The sequence below is a fragment of the Centroberyx affinis genome, unplaced genomic scaffold (assembly GCF_046629955.1).
Source record: "Centroberyx affinis isolate AG114_WGS23_722 - 3 ecotype Tasmania unplaced genomic scaffold, CSIRO-AGI_Caff_v1 ptg001123l_1, whole genome shotgun sequence".
In the NCBI taxonomy this organism is placed as follows: domain Eukaryota; kingdom Metazoa; phylum Chordata; class Actinopteri; order Beryciformes; family Berycidae; genus Centroberyx; species Centroberyx affinis.
This window is the reverse complement of record NW_027279663.1, coordinates 150,537-170,910: the sequence shown is the minus strand read 5'-3', so window position 1 is coordinate 170,910 and position 20,374 is coordinate 150,537. Positions and strand designations below refer to the sequence as shown.

The following is a 20,374-nucleotide window of genomic DNA, read 5'->3' as shown; positions in this document are numbered from 1 at the left end:
TTTACTTTTGAGAGATGAACTAAGGATTTTGAGCAAGAGACTGGCTTTTGCAGGTAATCCATGGTGTTTTGCTATTTGTACGAATTGTTTTGAGAAATGCACTTACTGTTTTGCAAATGTCGAGGATGATTCGAGAAATGTACCAAAGCGACTGAGAAAAACTGTAGTATCAATGGAGAGTTCATGGTCTAAATATCCCATGGTCTAAAGGCCTTTCCACCCTGTCAGGGAAAAGACGTTGGTATATGCAGTATATTTACTGGGTTAAATCGGTCTGAAGAAAAGATTTCAGGACAAGCATCATGATGACGGTTTATTCATGAATCTATTTACAGTTTTCCCACTATATGGTTCATTTATTCACACACCAAAACTTTATTAAGTAATTCTCACAAAGGAATAAGCAATACAATCCAGCATGATAGAAAAAAATGCAAAAATAAACCAAAAAATAAAAATAAGTATGTTAAAAAAAAAAAATGTAATAAAATTAACACACACACACACACACACAATAATGTTAGGTAATCCGATGTCACATTATACATATGAGATAAAGAGCAGGAGAGCTTTATGTGAAGTCTCACCCAGAAATAATGCAAAGGCTAAACCTGCAATGAGACCTATGTGGAGATTTCATTGAGACATAATGATATAAACCAATATCCACACACACAGGCCAGCTATGCTGTTGTTTTTGCCTCTGTGAAATCCTGTTCTTGAACGAAGCTCCTCCCTGGCCATGAAGTCATTTACAACATTTTTGGCTGGACCGCAACAGCAGGGCCAGCCCTACAAACGCGAATGTCTGTCTGACTGACTGAGTGACTGACTGACTGAGTGACTGACTGAGTGACTGAGTGACTGAGTGAGTGAGTGACTGAGTGACTGAGTGACTGACTGACTGAGTGAGTGACTGACTGACTGACTGAGTGACTGACTGACTGAGTGAATGAGTGACTGACTGACTGAGTGACTGACTGACTGAGTGACTGACTGAGTGACTGACTGAGTGACTGACTGAGTGATCAAGTTACACCATTGGTCGGCCGTGGCACATAGGATCACAGAGCCAGAAATTTAAGTTTCGTTTTCTCCGCCGTCTAGTTTCTCTGCTGAGATCAGGAGCCCGTTTCTCCCACACAGTTAGCACCAATATCATGCATGTAAGCTGAAGCTAAAGTAGAATATATACAATTATATCATGTCACCGTTTATGTCGATGCATATGCGCGAGCTCAGTCCACCTGAAGCCCCTCTGTTCTGAGAGAGACACAAACAAGCATGGAGGTTTCATCACGCCGAGGGCTTATTGCCGACGTTCCCGAAGTTTCCCGGGGCCACGGTTCCGGCCAGTGCCACTAGCTGGCTGCCGATTTGTTTCCGATGATCCGGCTGAGATTTCGGCCGGGGTCCCGACGACGATGCGCCCCCGGTGTCCGGCGAGGTGTCCGGCCGTGGGCGCGGAGAGACGACAGCGGTGGAGAGAGAGACGGGACGCGCTGGAACGATCAGTATGGATGTATGGACTATTATTCTGTATTAGCAGTCTACAGCCAGGGGTTAAAGTGGGCCGGAACGATCCGGAACGGCGTTCCGGCACCTTCGTTTAATAAGTAAATAAATCTGATTGGCAGTTTCATACATAATAATGACAAGCGAGTTCACAGGGCTGCCAACTCTCACGCATTGACCGTGAGACTCATGCAATTGACATTTTTCACACGCTCTAGTCTATTTTCTCACGCAGTGAAAAACAAATTCATAACTGATGATGTTGTGACGTGAAAAAAGGAAACTGACAGCAGGACAGACGAGACAGAGCAGCACCGTGCAGCAGAGAGTTATTCAGACCATCTGAATAGTGAGAAATATACACAAATTATTATATTATATTATTATATATATTATATTATTATTATATAATTATTATATTGTAATTTATTCCCATGCATGCTGCTCAGAGTAATCTCAGTCAGCAGCTCTTCTGCGTCTCTCCCTCTCCTCTCGCGCCGTGCGCACCAGGTAGGAGTGAGAGTGAGTTGCTATGGTTACGGGGATGTTCTGTGTCTGTCCCTCTGAAACTTTCTCATGATTCCCAATAATAGGTTTTTTAGGTTAGTATGCCTATGCAAGATCATGAATGTAAGCACCTCAATGCTGAAATCTAGTAATATAACATAATCTTTACATTTTTGGTTAACATTATACAGGGTTGCTGTTTCTTGACTTAATCCAAGAGGTTAGGTGGTGTAGAAATGCAGGAAATTTGTTTTAAATTACTATTTTTTTCAGGGGTTCCCCCACCTGCCAAATCCCACTTTAACCCCTGTCAACAGCGGAGTTAGTTACACCATTGGTCGGCCGTGGCACGTGGCACACTCATACACGGTCCAGCCATATACTAGGTTTTGACCTAGTCTTGTTTAAACTAGCTTGACTCCTCCCTCGCTGTTTAAAAGTGGCCCTCACTCCTTCCCAAATGTTCTCTTAATGGTGGAATTGATGAAACGAGGGAAAAATCTAGTAAACTAGTAAACTTGTCATTGTTTGTACCACATGTAACCTTCAGCAACTGCCTCCTGACTTTCCTCCAGTTTCCTAATTGCCTCCAGACTTTCCGCCGGTGTCCCAGTTACCTCCTGACGTTCCCCGTGCTTCCAGGTTGCCTCTTGACATTCGCCCTTCTCCCCGGCTGCCCCCTGACCTTTCCCCTGCTCCATGGTTGCTTCTGCCCTCTCCTTCCCAGTTCCCTCCTGACCTTCCCCATACTTCCCGGTTTCCTCCTTACTTTCACCCTGTTTACCAGTTGCCTCCTGACTTTCACCCTGCTTCCCAGTTGACACCTGATTTTCCTCCTGCTCACTGGTTGCCTCCTGAGTTCCACCCTGCTCCCCGGTTGCCTCCTTACTTTCACCCGGTGTACCGGTTGTTACATTACTTTCACCCTGCTTACTGGTTGCCGCCTGACATTCACCCTGCTTCATAGTTGCCACCTGGCTTCCCCCCGTTTTCCCAGTTGCCTCCTGACCTTCCTCCTGCTCCCTGGTTTCTTCATTACTTTCACCCTCCTTCCCGGTTGCCACCTGATTTTCCTCCTGCTTCTTGGTTGCTTCCTGAGTTCCGCCCTGCTCTCCAGTTGCCTCCTTACTTTCACCCTGTGTACCGGTAGCTACATTACTTTCCCCCTGCTCCACGGTTTCCTCCTTACTTTCCCCCTGCTTTGCCGTTGCCTCCTGATTTTCCCCCGGTTTCCCATTTGCCCCCTGACTTTATGTCCCCTGTTGCTACCTGACACCCCCCAATTTCCCAGTTGTCTCCTGACTTTCCTCCTGCTTCTCTGTGGCCACATGACTTTCCCCCGGGTTCCCAGTTTCCTCCTGCTTTTCCCCCTGCTCCCCAGTTGCTACATTACTTTCACCCTGCTTCCCAGTTTCCTCCTGACATTCGCCCTTCTCCCCGGTTGCCTCCTGCTTTTCCCCTGCTCCCTGGTTGCTTCCTTACTTTCAGCCTGCTTACTGGTTGTCTCTTGATTTTCCCCCAGCTTCCCGCTTGCCTCCTGACCTTCCCCCTGTTTCCCAGCTCCTTCCTGACTTTTCCCCTGCTGCATGGTTTCCTCGTGACTTTCACCCTGCTTCCCGTTTGCCTCCTTACTTTCATCCTGTTTATCAGTTGCCTCCTGACTTTCCCCCTGCTTCCTGGTTGCCTCCTGAGTTCCACGCAGCTCCCCGGTTGCCTCCTTACTTTCACCCTGTGTACCGGTAGCTCCCTTACTTTCCCCCTGCTTCCTGATCGCTTCCTTACTTTCATCCTTCTTCCCGGTTGCCTCCTGACTTTCCCCCATTTTCCAGTTGCCCCCTGACTTTCCCCCGGTTTCCCTGTTGCTTCCTGAGTTCTGTCCTACTCCACGTGTGCTTCCTTACTTTCACACTGCTTATCGGTTGCCTCCTGACTTTCCCCATTCTCCCCGGTTGCCTCCTGACTTTCCCCCTTCTCCCCGGTTGCCTCCTGACCTTTCCCCTGCTCCACGGTTGCTTCCTGACTTTTCCCCTGCTGCCCAGTTGCCTCCTACTTTCCTCCTGTTTCCCAGTTACCTCCTGACTTTTGCCCTTGTTCCCAGTGGTGCTTTGACTTTCTCCTGGTTTCCCAGGTGCCTCCTGATTTTCCTCCTGCTTCATGGTTTTCTCCTGAGTTCCATCCTGCTCCCCGGTTGCCTCCATACTTTCACCCTGCTTAATGGTTGCCTCCTGACCTTTCCCCTGCTCCTCGGTTTCCTGCTGACTTTGCCCTTGTTTCCCAGTTGCCTCCTGACTTTTGCCCTTGTTCCCAGTGGGGCCCTGACTTTCCCTCTATTCCCCAGTTGCCTCGTTACTTTCCCCCTGTTTTCCGGTTGCCTCCTGATTTTTGTCCTGCTCCCCAGCTGCCTCATGATGTTCCCCCTGCTCAACGTTTGCTTTTTGACTTGCCACCTGCTCCCCACCTGCTCCCCTTGTATTCTGACTTTGTTCCTGCTTTCTGATTTCCTCCTGGACTTCCAGAGGTTTCACTTTCTGCTGTTGCTCTGCCTGAAGCTCGGTCTCCTGTCTGAGCTCTTGGTTTTCTCTCTCTGCTGCTTCTTGCTGTATTTTGAGGCCTGTCTCCTCTCTCTCCCTCTCTGTTACTTCTCTACTGACAGACTGAAGCTTCCTCTCATTCTCATCCATCTGCCTCTCTGCCTCCTTCAGTAGCAATTTGAGTTGCTGTCTCTGGTTCAACAGTTCTTTCTTCTGTTCCATCCGTCTAGGATCCAACCCTTTTGTGTGTTTCCATTTGTTCTCTTTCTTCTGTAAGTTTTTCTTTTTCATATCTATCTTTGCCTTTTTTTCTGCCATGAGCTGTGTTCTGTCTCTTTCTCCTTCCATCAGAAACTCAAGTTCAATTTCTGTGTCATTGTTTATAGATCTGGTCTTCTTCTCTCGTCTCTGTTCAGTTTCATCCTCATGGTTCTTCTTGGTCTCTGTGTGCATATAGAAGCAGGAAACAGTGTTGAAGTTGATGTTCAAACCTGTTGTATTTATCCAGTGTTGCCTTTAGTAGAGAAAAGGTGTGTGAAGTTGCATATGAAATATTTCATTCCAAAATGAGGCATAAACTATTTGAAAAAAGGAACACTGTTTCTGACAAATTGTCTGATGGCATAAGAGTAAAATGCAACATGCAATACCTACTAATTGTTTTCTCTACACTATAAACTTATAACAACATTTGAACTAGAAAGGTGCATTTTCTGGAGAAAATGCGTGTGATTGCTGAGGGTGCAAACTGTGGGTGTGTAAGTGGGTGTGTCCATGTGTGTCTGCGTGTTTCTGAACATGACTGACTGTGGATCATCTCTTGACTGAAGCGGCTGAAACAAGGTATAATATGTGCATGTAATGTTAAAACTGTGGGAAATGTGACAGTTTAAAACACTTCTGTGAAGGAGCTGTAATGAGTGTCCGAGTGATAAGTAATAACGTTAGAAATGTACTAAAATATGAGGAAGGCTTATTTGTAAAAGCTGGGAGGTGGCAAGATTATAAATAGTATGAAGAGTAGGTGTATTTTGAGTTGAAAAAACTGAAAGTAAGGAAGTGACAAGTAATAATGTTAGAAATGTATTAAAATGTAACAATAGTGAGAAGAAAAGTGTAAGAAAATATGTAAGTTAGAGAGAGAGAGAGAGACAGACAGACAGACAGAAGTATTTGAAGTAGTAGTAGCTATAGTAGTAGCTGTAAAAGTAGCTGTAGTAGCAGAAGAAGTATTAGAAGTATACAGCCTCCCAACAACGTGAGAGACAGAGAAAGAGAGAGAGAGAAAGATAATTAATCTTTAGTATATATTTAGAATATTTAGTAGTAGTAAGCTGTAGTAGTAGTAGCTGTAGTAGTAGTCGTAGCTGTAGTAGCAGAAGTAGCTGTAGTAGTAGTAGAAGTAGAAGTAGAAGTATTAGAAGTATAAAGCCTCCCAACAACGTGAGAGAGAAAAAGAGAGAAGAGAGACAGAGAGAGAGAGAGAGAGGTAGTGGAGCCAGTGTAAGCAGCCGATCAGCAGGAAGAAACATTTAGGAAGGCTTATGTGTAAAAGCTTGAAGGTATAGGGATTTATGTTGAGTATAAGGTATATTTTGAGTAGAATAAAACAGAGAGTAAGGAAGTGACAAGTATGAAAATATGTAAAAGACATGTTAAAATGGAGAAGACTGGAAAAAGGAGAAGTGGAGAAGAGCTGCATGTGTAAGACAGCAGCAGTGGAACAGAAAGTAGTGTGACAGAGTGGAGCCCTAGTGTCAAACAAATGTTAATAACTCAAAAACTATACATCATATTGCTTATATATTTACATTGCGAGTGAGAGCAGAAGTAGCTGAATAGTTTAACATATAACATATGTATGTAATGTTAAAGTTGTGGAAGTGATTTAAGTTTAAAAGCAAAAACCTGTTCAAAATAGACACACACTGTATAGCACTGGTGCCGAACAAACATCCATACCTCAAAAACTACAAATCCCATCACTTAGTTATTTACATTGTGAGAGAGATAAGAAGTATGTGAAGAGTTTGATATATATGTAGTGTGAAAATTGTGGGAAGTACTACAGTTTAAATACTGCAAGTGTAAAAAGAAAAAGCTGTTTAAAGTAGGCAAAATTACTGTAAAGAAGTAGTGTTGAACAAACATCCCTAACTAAAAAAACTACAAGTGCTATCACTTAGATATTTACATTGTGAGTGACAGAAGAAATAGCCAAAGAGTTTGATGTAAAATATATGTCTGTAGTGTGAAAATTGTGGGAATAGTGACAGTTTAAAAATATGTAGAAGACAAGGCTGTTCAGAGGAGAAAAAAGTAGCCTACTGTAAAACACAGTTTTGCACTAGTGTTGAACAAACACCCCTAACTCAAAAAGTATAAAAGCTATGACTTAGATATTTTCATTGTGAGTGGCACAGGACGTAGCTGAACAGTTTGATATGCAATATGTGGATGTAGTGTGAAAGTTGTGGGAGTCATGACAGTTTAAGCAAATTTAATATTTAATGAAAATCACAGCCTCTACAGTCTGTACAGTCTGCTAGAGTGAGTTATGACATTACGCACTCTAGGCTGGCTCCATAGGCTCCCATTATAAAGGTTGAAAAAAGTACTGCAATTACTCAAAAGTACGAAAGATATCAAAAAGCTGAATTAAACTGATAAAGTACTAAAAGTGGTGACACGTTTAAAGTTTGAATGGAGTTTCTAGCTTATGAAAGTATGAAAGCGTAGTTAGAGTTCAAAGAGGGCATGTTTTGAACATTCCGCCCATAGACTCCCATTATTAAAAAAGTAGAATATCTTAAAAAATAAAAGTCAGATCAGTGAGAAATGAAGCTGAACATTTTAAAGTTTGAACGGAGTCTCTAGGTGAAAGTATGGAGTTGAAACTCGGCAAAAAACATACGGAATAATAAAAATAAAGAGCGAGAATATTATACCTGTGATTGCTGCTGACTCAGCAATCACACAATTAACGTGATTAACAATGAACATTGGATTCATTTTTTATTTATATTTTATAATGAAACCCTTCATATCATTATAACCATCAAAGAGCTGTGGTATTAAGTTGACATTAAGAAAGGAGGAGGAGAATGAATTTGTCACTTACTGATTTTGTTTCGTCTCCATCTCCACACAACAAAGACAACTGCAACAATACACATGAAGACAACAGCCAAGACAATGGTGATATAAACAGCAGCAGGAAATGCGACCACGAAGAAATGATCTGAAATGATAAAACACAGAACAGTGTGGCATTTATCTAAAACTAGACCTCAGCTGTTTAATCGTGAATTTAGAAAACATTTTTACCTGGAACATGAATGTGTGTCTCCCTGGTCTGGTTGATGTTCTGCTGTTGAACTCTACAGGTGAACCTGTTGGTGTCGGTCTTCTCCACAGTCACTCTGCTGCTGACAGTATAGAGGCCATCAGGACCTCTGGCTGTCTCTGTAGGTCCAGCAGAGAGGATGTTTCCCTCACCGTCCAGCCAAAACACCTCAGGCTCTGGGTACCAGCCTTTAGATTCACACCCTAAAACCACTTCACTGCTGTTTTTGGTAATCCCAACGACAGGAGAGGAGACAGCACCTAATGAGTAAGAGGAGACATATTTCAAACAATGGCTTCAATTGAAATTGAATAATGATACTTGGCACTGTATACAGTCACCAAATCAGTTATGTGGAGAGATAAATCACCTGATAATGTGACTATCTAATGATGCACACTTGCAGATCTAATCTTGAAATCTGCAGACAGAAAACAGTGCAAACCCTGCATACCATAAAACTTCCGATAACGACTGGGGAGTGTTGTGTGTTGGTGTAAATAAAGTCTGTCCCCAGTAAAAGCTGTGTAAACAAATATCTCAGATTTACCAGAATGCAGTATAAATTTGGACAATATTAATAGCCTGAGATATACTTAAAAATTACTAACATGTCACAAAATATATTGTTATTATTATGTATGCATGTAGTTGAACATGCTGACATGCATTATGACGTGTTTGTTCACTTTGGTTAGGCCTTAGGGACAGACAACCATACACGACATCTACCATCTCAGGGTCATTAGTTCAAGATGTACCATCCCAGATCTTTTTGTCTCAGGGTCCTGTCATTTATCAGTTATTTTGTCTCTGGACAGTGTATCGATCACAGTCATAGAGATGTCACAGTGCAGAGAGATTGACATCACTGACTTTGTTCATGTTGTTCCTCTGCAATGATGATATGTTTGGCAATTTTGGACCTATATATATTTTGTCTCTTCATCCCTGTAGTACTTGGACCCACAGACAATATTGTCTCCAGAGTCAGCTGTCGGTTGAAGCAGCGAGCTCTGTTGCCTCTTGCTGCTAACAATGAGTCCAAACTGTTTGTCAAAATATATCCTCCAACAACAGTAGAATTCTGTGGTGGTACTGGTCATCTTCCAGTGTGAATGGCTGTAACTGTATGAATGTAGCAAGGCTGTTCTTAGGAAAACCCTGTATTGGATGAATAAAGGTTAAAGTGGATACAGACAACTTTTCAACTTTCCCCCCGTTGTCCCCCCTTGCATTTCCAAGTAGTATTGTTGTTTGCACCGCTGTCACAAAGACAACTGGATCGCTTTCCATTAGAGCCTAGCTCTGTGCAATAGAACAAACCATCTGTCTGCTTATCAACTCCTTGATGATAACACAATATAGTAACTTTCACCACTGCTCATTTTAGAAAGACCACTGCAAGAAAACGTGTTCTTTGTTTAGATTATTGAACGGACAATGGATCATTTGTTTGTTTCTGGCTGCTAGCGTTAGCGTTAGCTAGCGTAGGTAGCGTTAGCAACATGGCTAACGTTGCTATGCTAGCTAATGCTAACGCTAGCAGCCAGAAACAAACATAGTTAGATATTTGATTCTTTTGTTCCAGAAACAAACATAGACGTTTGTTTCTGGCTGGTCCTGGCTTTCTTGTAGCTCCTGGTTTGTTTTCTGGCTGCTAGCGGTAGCGTTAGCAACATGGCTAACACTACCGCTAGCAGCCTGGCTACTGTCCAAAGCAAGAAACAACCGTAAGAATCCCAATTTGAACTAGAAACCCCGATCTCAGTGCTATGATAAAGCCAGAGTAAAACATCCGGTACTAAGTAGGCAGGTTGTGTGTTTTCCTACTGATAGCTACCGGGGAAAACCTATTCTATTCCTCTTTTGGTTGCGCAATGGATGACGCACTTCCTTTGTGCCATAAATTGAGCCTTCATTCTCCCAGGAGATCGTACCCGGTGGCAGACAGAATTGCATAGTGAAAGCGAGGCTTATAGGGAACCAAAGGCAGATGGTGTCATTATTATATAGCCATTACACTGTGCAATCAACATTTACTTCATAATGATAAGTTAAAGCAAAACAGTTGTCTATAGGGTCTTTAAAATAACACGCTCAATGAACATATGCCCACTTACCAACAACAAGTTCAACAATAGATTCTCTATCCAGTGAGGGAAGGAAGCATCTGTATTTTCCCTCATCAGAGAGTTTCACTTTAGAGAGTTTCAGTGAAATGTCTCCGTGCTTCAGTTTGTCGATGAACAGTGATGTTCTTCCCACATAGGACGGGTGTTTACTGAGCTGAAGTTCCTGACCATAACGCCGCACATGGACAAATCCAAGGTTCAGGTCAGGTCTCGCCCACTCGAGTGTCATGGTAGCGGCATCCGTGGCAGGTTCCAGGTGGCATGGCAAAATGACGTTATTACCAATTATTGCCACTATTGGCTGAGGTGGACCAATCACCTGAGGCTGACCTGGGAAGAAATGGGTTTGTATTTTATTCCTGTTGTGAAAACTGACTACTGGTTCACCTCTATAAGGCTGTGTGTGTTGATCATGAACTTCTCATTTCAATGCTGGTTTCTTTTTCTACTTCTATTTAATGGGAATGAAAAGTGAAGTGCTGATCATGGCTACTGCATTTGCTGTGCTACTGAAAACCTGTTTGAAGTGTGATGTTCTTTTGCTAAAAGTTTAAATGTTACAGACTGGAGTTTTAGTTTTTAGTTCTACAAACATTTCTCAGGTTGGTTGAGTTGAGTTAAACCTCAGTGGGTGGAGCCAAAGAACCACAGACTGAAGCTCAGTGAAAAACACAAGAGGTAAGAGAGGAGGAAGCTAATACTGTATTATGAAGCCTAGTGCTCTGCTGCTAACTGACACAAGCACAGATCCTGTGCAGACCCACGGCGCGCCCTCTAGAGGCCGTTTGATGAAATGCAGGCTTCGTGCAAACCGTCCATGAGTGAGTGAGTGATCTGACACTTTCTGCCCCCGGCCACATGGCGCGCCGTAGGATAAATATAATTTAGCCATACCAAGTTATCTAGGTTAGCTAGTTAGGCTATCTGACCTTCCAAGTTCAAACCATTCAAACCAAGCCATTCTAGCCTAAAGGTGGCTAGGTAATCTAGTTAGCTAGCTGCTGACCTTCAACATCATGAATGCCATGGTCATGCATGACTGAAATGAAGGCATTTCCATTTATAGTTTATGTATATTTTGACCAGAGTTCTGTCTTTGCCATTCAGGTTTGCCAGTTCGATAACTTGCACTAGCCTGCTGATCTTCCAATATCATGAATGCTATAGTCATGAATGAATGAAAAAATAAGTGATTTGAATTCCGAAAAACTGTGATTCTTTGGCTCTGCCCATCAAGAATGATCTTAAACAATATTTCTGCTTCCAGAACACCTCTGCCTCAGAGAAATTTTTGTGCACCAAACTCCTAACGTTTGGTGATTTGGTCACTGAAACCATGCTAACTTTCAGTACAGTACAGTACAAAACAGTGTGCCTTTAACATTGGAAATAAAAAGAAGCAGCCAGTAATATTGTACAGAGAGTTTCTGGTGGGTTCACAGCATTCAGAGCATTCATTGAATGGCTCGTTCGTTAGTTTGCATTTAGTTGTGCTGTAATAAGCAAAGTACAAAATTACCCTGTCATGCTGCCCTATAAAGCCTAAAAGCAAGAAAAACATGGGTGATCTACGTGCATGACCAGCTTGTCTTAGAGAAAGTTGTCACTGTTATTTTTTCTAATCATAGTAGGCTAGATGTGAAGCCTAATCATGGCCGTTTACCTTTAAACACACACCAAGGTGTTAGTGATGTTTTGTGTGTAAATTACCTCCACAAGAGTGTGTTAGAAGAAGACAGACAGCAGTGTGATGGAAAACCAAGGCACTGAAGACTCTGAGCTGAGATTTAAGAGAGAGTCCGTCCTTCAGCTGAAGCATCCTGGAGTTCTGAAAATTGAAATAAACCAGCTGTGAAATGTTAATTCCCAGGAAGAGCATATGAAGACAAAATATTTCCATATTTTCACTACTGAGCAGGGCTATAAAAAATAATAATAAGAAGAAACTTAAGCCAGTATAATTACTCAAAGTCAGCCATATGATGGTTAGAGGTTAAGACCAAACAATACAGGCTTAGGTTTCAAATTGTCCTCATATTATTGTCATATTATTGTCACACAATCCTTGCACATTCAAATGAATAAAGATTAACTTTGGGGTCCAAATGGGCCGCTATCTTGGTGAGGCAAAACTTTTTTGAGTCAATAAAGGAATTAAAAATTAGATTTTTACTGTGGTAATTACACAGAACATACAGTATAATCACCAAGGTATTGATGCAAATATGGATACAGGATGTAGTACAAATATAATAATAATACATTAGTCTTGTATAGCGCTTTTCTAGGTACTCAAAGACGCTTCACATACAGGGTAAAATAATTTAATATATATTTTGTGTATTTTCAGGGATAAAAAGTTACATATTATTACACTCTTGTAACCTTCATAATTGAAGCACTATATGGACATATTCAGAATGATATTCTTCTATAATCATTGCACACATCAGATGTCAGATGAAAATTCCTCTAAGCTGTCTGTCTCTGTTGAAATCAGCTCCTTACCTCTTCCTCTTGTGTTTGTGAGCAGCCTGTATTACTGAGCCCAGGTGAGGCAATGTGTATAGACACAAAAGAAAGTGACTGGACTATTCAGTTCACCAAAAATAAAGTGAGAAAATATAGTTTATTCTTTTGTTAAATTTGGTCTTGGTTGGAGTCGACACCAAGGGTTGGAGTCGACTCCAACCAAGGGTCACTAGTACAGTTGTTGTTGTTGTTTTTTTTGTTGTTTTTTTATAATACACCATGTAGCCTACTTAAGTTATCTCTGCCTTGTGGACAAACATTATTTATGGAGTTTGGAGTGTGAATCCAAACGTGACTTAGGTGACCTGTTTCCAAACTTACACTTTTACAATATTGAAAAATATCAATAATAAAAACGTTCCTCTTTTGTATGTAGCCTATGCCCTTCACTGTGTCTGAAGTGTCTAACCCTAACCCCTAACCCTTCACTGTATTACTTTTTTTCACAAGTGTAGCCTACTTTCACTTTCATGTGTCGCCACACTGTAAATTCATTATAAGTGAATTTAAAGTGTATTATTAAACTGGCAGCTTTGTTTAAGATATTACACTTATTATAACCCACTGATTATAAGTTACAATTTAAGTCCAGTCGCTTCAATAAATTACTGACGTGTAAACCCACAATAACCGAAATTTAGGCGTTCAGAAAAAAAGGACTTCGAGTTCAAACGCTCAAAATAACCTGTAGGCTGTTTTTAAATTCAGTTAGGTGCTGTTGAAATTTTAAATGACGAAAATATTATTACATTTTTACATTATTTCATAAATACTGTGGATATAATTGTAAGTGCAATAAGCGACACATAGGTCCGCGTATGAAAAAAAATAGCTGTGGTTGAGAGGAAACCTCCAGCTGTGACGGCTGACCAGCTTTCATTCTAAAAACTAGGCGATGATGAATTCCTTTAATTAAAAGTCAGGCGAAGAATCGCTAGAATAAGCAATTTAAGAATAAGAATTCAATTCTACATACATACCTGTTACTCACCTCAACCCCCTTGATTTGCTATGCGGTCGGAAGACAGGTAGCACTTGAGAACCAGGTCGATTGTAGCAGCCGTATGGTTGTAGGCTTATGCGTGTTACACAAGAGCTAGGAACTTGAAACCTGGTGAGCAGATGCTAATCACTGTCAAGGAATTCCCCGCAGAAAACCAACAAGTCTGGACGTTCATGCTGTTTTTGTTGATTTCTCCCGTGCTTTTGACACAATAAAGCACTGTCAGTTGCTTCATACACAGTGTTGGGAGGGTTACTTTTAAAACGTATTCCACTACAGATTACTGAATACATGCCCTAAAATGTAAATTGTAACGTATTCCATTAAATTACTCAAGTTAAGTAACGTATTCTAAATACTTTGGATTACTTTTGGAATACTTCAAAATCGTCTTGCTGAGCCCATTTGTCTGGGTCACTCTGAATGTAGTTAACACTTGCTTAGGAATGGCCTTATTGTCTTCAGAGGAAAAGTTATGCAAGTATGTAAATTTTGTCCTGCAACTGATACTGTCTAAAGAAAAATGGCATCCACCAGAGAACAAAGTCTTCAGTTTTCCTTTACCCTTTCTTTAATTTCCACAGCATCAGTTAACCGCAGCATCAAGTAGAGTAAAACACATTAGACAAACATCAAAGAAAAAAATTGTAATTTAAAACAAATGTCCTACATTTCTACACCACCTAACCTCTTGGATTAAGTCAAGAAACAGCAACCCTTAATGTTAAAAATGTAAAATTATGTTATATTACTAGATTTCAGCATTGAGGTGCTTACATTCATTTATTTTTGCATAGACATACTAACCTAAAAACATATTATTGGGAATCGTGAGAAAGTTTCAGAGCGACAGACACAGAGCGTCCCCGTAACCATAGCAACTCACTCTCACTCCTGCATGGGAATAAATTACAGTATAATAGATTTGTGTATATTTCTCGCTATTCAGATGGTCTGAATAACTCTCTGCTGCGCTGTGCTGCTCTGTCTCGTCTGTCCTGCTGTCAGTGTCTCTTTTCACGTCGCGACGTTATCAGTTATGAATTTGTTTTTCACTGCGTGAGAAAATGGAATCAGTGCCAGGAGAGAGGACAACATCCCCTCTCATCCGCCTCCAACAATTTCTGGACAAAACAGAAGTAGAGTCTCCACCTTTAAACTGCTCGGAGTTCAGATATCATCTGATTTGTCATGGGATGCCCATGTTAAGTATATGCTCTCAAAGACACGGCCAAGGATCTATTACCTCAGTGTTGCCAAAAGAGCTGGTCTTCCATGTGACGTTCTAAAACAAATATACCTGACCTTCATCCGTCCAATCCTTGAGTATGCCAGCCCAGTTTGGGGCGGGCTGACAAAAGGCCTCTCCGAGGAGCTGGAGTGGGTAACAGCGATGCTGCAGGATTATTGGCATTGCGTCTTCTTCTCTTCCATCCTTGAGTGAAAGGCGTGATGAGGCCACCCTGCGGACCCTCACCAACATACTCAAGGATAACTCACCCCCCCCTGCATGGTTTTCTGGTTGCAGCCTCAACACCCACTTACTCGCTTCGTCGGCGCAGGGAAGATGTAGTGAGCAGAACCAAAAGACATGAACTCTCCTTTATTCCTCGTGCTCTTAAAATGTTTTTTATTTTTTATTTAAATGACCTATTTATTTTAGGGTTTAAGTTCTTAATTTCATGCTGCTTATGATGTTGATCGCTTTAATGTCTGACGCATTTCAGGATTCACTGTTTAATTTAATAAATGAAACTGAAACTGATCAGATGGTCAAAAAAGTGATTTTCATGTCGATAAAATATTGTAAACGGAAGTGTTTTTCGTTTTTGTCATAGAGTTTATTTATTTAATGCTGCAAACTTCTGTCATCTGTTATCGGCAGACTAAACATCAGCGACTGTTTCATGTTGTCTTAGCTTTTCTGTTCTCCTAGCTCAAATACAGGGAGAGACGGGAGGGACGAAAGTAGCACAGCCTTAACTGTGCATTTCTCTGGTGTTATGCTGTCTGGATTAACATGAGGAAGACAGAGAGAGGTCTGATCAGTGAGGTGAGGTGATGAGAGCCTGCAGGCGGTCTGGCATCAGAGACAGTCCTACAAGAGGTGCGGTAAACACAGATCCCCATTAATACAGTATATCAGCTGCCACTGAAAAATGACAGCAGGAGTCTGTTGTGTTTTTTTTTTCTTTTCACAACCTGTTCACAAGGTACCTCCCATATGGAATAAGATACTGGTTGTAGAATTGTACAAGATTATTATATTTTCAACATGAAACTTGTATAAAATGTATGTGGTGGTAGAGGCACATACAAGAATCATAGTCATTTCTTATATCAAATTTGACTTATAAATAAGTCTTATAAATACTTATAAACGTATAGACTTATAAATACGCTGTATTTATTTCTGATCTATATTTGTTTTATTTTCCATGGGCCCCCGCATGGAAAATAATTTTCAGGCCCCAATATTGCAGATATTTACTGTTTCCCTCAGAATTTCCTTCTCCCTAGGGTGGAATAGCCTCTGAAGCAGCATTTAGACCATCATGGGACACCAAAACTCTCCACTGAAACCCAGACTGGTGAAATCCCTTTAGTGTCAGCAGTTCTTTAAGGCAGAGTGACCCACCACACCTATTCAATGGTAGAGAAACGCTGGGATACATTACTGCCTTTAAATGAAGAATTATGCAGAATTACCACAAATATATGATTGAACAATTAAATGAAAAACTAAAATGTGCAAATAAAAACAAATCAGGGTTTACAGACTGTTTTTGTTTTTCTGTAGCTTTTCTGTAGTCAGGGAGGAACCTCCATCTTATCAGAGGTAGAAGACACTGACCGATATCTGATATTTAATAAAAGGCCAATATCGACCATAACAATATTGTGAGTGTGCATGTATGTTTGCTATAGCCTATACTAACACTGTTCTGCATAACTGAGGGCACTTATATTGAAACAAGTGATAACAATACTTCTCTGTCTTGGCAACCCAGGAAAAGGAAGTGTTGATGAGACAGGTGATAGGTCTGCTGATTTACTGCAGGGGGCAGAGTAGGACCTTTTATACATGCTGACGATATCTGTCAATCCTTTCTGAGAGAGAGAGGGAGAGAGGGAGAGAGAGGGAGAGAGGAAGAGGGAGGGAGAGAGAGAGAAAGAGGGAGAGAGGGGGGGGGAGAGAGAGAGAGAGATGGAAGGACAGAGGAAAGGAAAATGTGATACCTGTAAATATTTCTCCAAAGTGCTCGTGTTGCTGCTCCTTCTCTAGAGCTGATGAGATGCTGAATCTTCTTAACATCCCTGATTTGATTTCACCTATTTGGCTCCATCCAGAATCAGAATCAGAATCTGATGATTTTTTGCCAGTACAGAAGGAACTATGTTTAACTATTATAATAAATATGTCTGTTATACATATATACACTATATCCAGCGAGGTTTAACTCTGCCTCTGTAAAACTAAAACTCCACCCTGCTGTTGTGTCAGCAGCAGAAATAATCTCCACAGGAAGGGGAGGTTCTCACCTACTTTAGATCTTAGCTGTTATTCAGTCTGATGCTCAGACAGTCAGCAGCAAGACAGCATGGAGGTTACAGCTCTCTGCCTCAGACTGTGTGAGTACTGAGTCTCTCTTTCTTGTCATTTCTCTGTGAGGTTTACAAATGACAAAACATCCAAGGTTAATAAGTCAAATTAATAGTAATAGGCAATAGATCTGACAAATATTCCAGTTTCCTGAGCATGTATGATGTATGAGAGAAGGGTTAGATAAAATGAGAGCCAGTCTGACAGTTTTTTGTGTGGGTGAATTTTTCTTTAGCTAGCAGACATGTATCTACATATAAAAGCATCTATATGTGATCTACATCTCTCTTCCTTTGTCTCTCCAGTGATGAATGTATCGATGCTGCTGGTTGCACAAGTTCAGCACAGTTATTGCACCCAGAAAAGTGGTAAGTAGCTCAACTGCCAAAAGATACACAAATGTACTTTTTTTTGCATTATACAATACTTCTCTCCATGGCCAAACCAAAGCCAGATTGATCCAAACCTTCTAAACCTCTATTCCTGTTTCATAAGCACTATATACCTGAATATCTGGTGTGTCTATCTGCATAATATGACATTCCTTCATCATTTCATATTTGCACGTAATCTTGAGCCAAGTTTGGCATTTTTAAAGAGTTTAGTTCCAAAATAATATCCAGGTTGAGAGAGGATACTAAAGTCAGTTTTTACTTAAAGTGGCTGGTTTGAGTCAAGGGTAAAAGAATACTTGAAAGAAAGAAGCCAAGTTACTTTACTTTTGTGTACAAAAGAAGCTTTTATTTTATATGGCTAACTTACATGTTTTGGCATAGGGGAGTTCATCAGTGGTTTTGCAAAATAAGAGTGCCATGGCTTCCCTTTTCCATGTACTAATGTACTAATTTATGAAAAAAATACATAAATACTGAGGTTCGTCATTCAATATTTTTAAAATCATATCTAGAGGATCCTGTCTGGAAAAGTCTGTCTTTTCTGTCACCAAGACTTAAGTTACCTTCTATCCGCTACAAGGTACATTCATTTGTTTAGATTTTGTGTTATCTATCATTTTAATCTCTCTTTCTTTCTGTTTCTCTCTCTTCAGATCCAGCTTTTCCTCGTATCGTTCCAAACAGACTGCAGCTCTTTCAATACAAGTCTGTCTCTTTTAACTGCGAGGGGTTTGATGGCTCGACTGGATGGAGAGTTATGAGGAAGACCAAGGGAGTAATTAGCACATGTCCCAACTGGGAGGCGACAAATGGGTCGTCCTGCACCATTGACAATGCCTATGCAGTAGACAGTGGAGAATACTGGTGTGAGGCTGGAGAGGGAGAGAGAAGCAACTCTGTCAACATCGCTGTCACTGGTATGTTTATAGTTAAGTTCCAAAGACACTATTCATTTAAAAAAATAATTTAAGAATCATTACCTGAGATCCATCACTCGGTTTCTCCAAAATAACATAAATAATTAAAAATGACTTGTTATCCTTTAAAAACAGACCATGATCTGTTTGTACCTTTTCTAGCAATGGTTTTATAAGCAGCTGCCACAGTTTTCACATGATGGACGTCTCAGTTTGTAACAAAACTCTTCAACTATTACTCAGTAGCACTATCATCACTCAATCAAACTCAATCAATCAAACTTGCATCATATATTGCACATTTCATGAACTTCAATGCACTTCACAATATAAGCAAAACGAGAAATGAAAAGATTGAAATCAAGAGATGAAAGTAAAAGAGGAATAACAACATAAAAGGAAAAAATAAACAAAGAAAAATAGTAAAATGTATGTTTTGCTTTTCAGCCTTTGTTTAAAAAGTATTAAACTTAAAAGAGTTGAAAAGGGACTTTAGAGCCAGCTAAGGAAAAAGGAGCCATATTGGTCTCTAAAGTGAATTTATATGTTGAGGGTGGGAACTCTATATATAAATATACTTTCATGTGGCTGTATTTTCAGAATTTGCCATAGCTTGTATTCACTGCCGTATGACTTCCTACTACATCACCAATTTTCTATTATATGTGACACAAACATGTTGCTCAGCTGGGTCTGTGATCCTGGAGAGTCCTGTCCTTCCTGTGATGGAGGGAGATGCTGTGACTCTGAACTGTCGAACCCAGACGACTCCCTCCAACCTCACAGCTGATTTCTATAAAGATGGCTTCCTCATCAGGACCGACTCTGCAGGAGAGATGACCGTCAACAATGTTTCCAAGTCTGATGAAGGACTCTACAAGTGTGACATCTCTGGAGTTGGAGAATCACCAGAGAGCTGGCTGGCTGTGGGAGGTGAGACAACAGAGTTTCCAAATGGAGCATCGCGTTAGTTCAGGCAGGACACAGAAGTCACTCATGCACATAGTCATCTATCAGCTGATCGTTGCGCCAATCACAATCCATTCTCATAACAATGCAGTCTACATAAATGGTATATTCTGTAGTATATTCTGTTAATTCATTGTTATTTTAATCTCAGAAAAGTTGCATATTGCAGCATTAAGACTAAAACAGCATGAACTGTCTATCATCTTTCCAGCACTTCACAAAGAGACTCATCCTTGCTCCCCTCACTCCTCTAATCTCCTCCTCATGATAAAGACAGTCCTCATCGCTTTAATGGTGGCTCTGCTGGTGATGATGGGACTTCTTCACTGTGGGGAACATGGAGGTACAGAAAAGCCACAGGATTTGTAGTTTATTTTGTAAAAATCTCATTGAAAACTACAGTATTGCATTTTAATGCCACCAGATGATTTGAAACACTGAGATAATGATCAATTTCACAGGAAACATCACACCTCAATATGGAATGTAATATATCTCATACCAATAGCAGACTTTTTCACTTGTGTAAAGAAATATATAATCTTAAGACTCAATGTTAGCCTAAATGGCTTGTTAAAGGAATAGTTCACTCAAAAATGCCAGTGGAAACACAGGTGAAGTTTGTTTGTCCACATAAAACACAGGGAGGTTGCCACAGACTTTTCATTTTTAGGTGAACTATCCCTTTAAGAATTGTTTGTTTTTGTATTGTACATGTATACCAGTCCGCCTACCCACCTGCTAAGAATTTGTATCCAGTTTTTATTTGTCTGTTGAAATACAGGATGGCACTAAAAGTTGTTTTCTTTTATGTTTCAGTCTCTGGAGAGGCCAGTGTAGCTTATACAACCAAGCTGACGTATGCTGTCGACCCAAAACACAGAAAAAAGAGAGGTACTTTACATGACTTTATTTTGACT

At 40.7% G+C, this 20,374-nt stretch overlaps 2 protein-coding genes across 2 annotated transcripts; both read right to left on the bottom strand.

Moving 5' to 3' along the window:
* Window positions 1-1,296: 1,296 nt before the first annotated feature.
* LOC139647833 (uncharacterized) lies at window positions 1,297-4,220 on the bottom strand. The gene is made up of 4 exons (XM_071523813.1): window positions 4,073-4,220; window positions 3,416-3,900; window positions 2,588-3,236; window positions 1,297-1,502 (listed from the first exon to the last, which is right to left on the bottom strand). The coding sequence occupies exons 1-4, from the start codon at window positions 4,218-4,220 to the stop codon at window positions 1,297-1,299; spliced, it is 1,488 nt and encodes a 495-aa protein (XP_071379914.1).
* On the bottom strand, window positions 3,226-11,829 carry LOC139647837 (butyrophilin subfamily 3 member A2-like). The gene is made up of 5 exons (XM_071523816.1): window positions 11,745-11,829; window positions 10,023-10,364; window positions 7,881-8,159; window positions 7,675-7,794; window positions 3,226-4,996 (listed from the first exon to the last, which is right to left on the bottom strand). The coding sequence occupies exons 2-5, from the start codon at window positions 10,261-10,263 to the stop codon at window positions 4,350-4,352; spliced, it is 1,287 nt and encodes a 428-aa protein (XP_071379917.1). The 5' UTR covers window positions 10,264-10,364; window positions 11,745-11,829; the 3' UTR covers window positions 3,226-4,349.
* Between the last annotated feature and the right edge of the window lie 8,545 nt (window positions 11,830-20,374).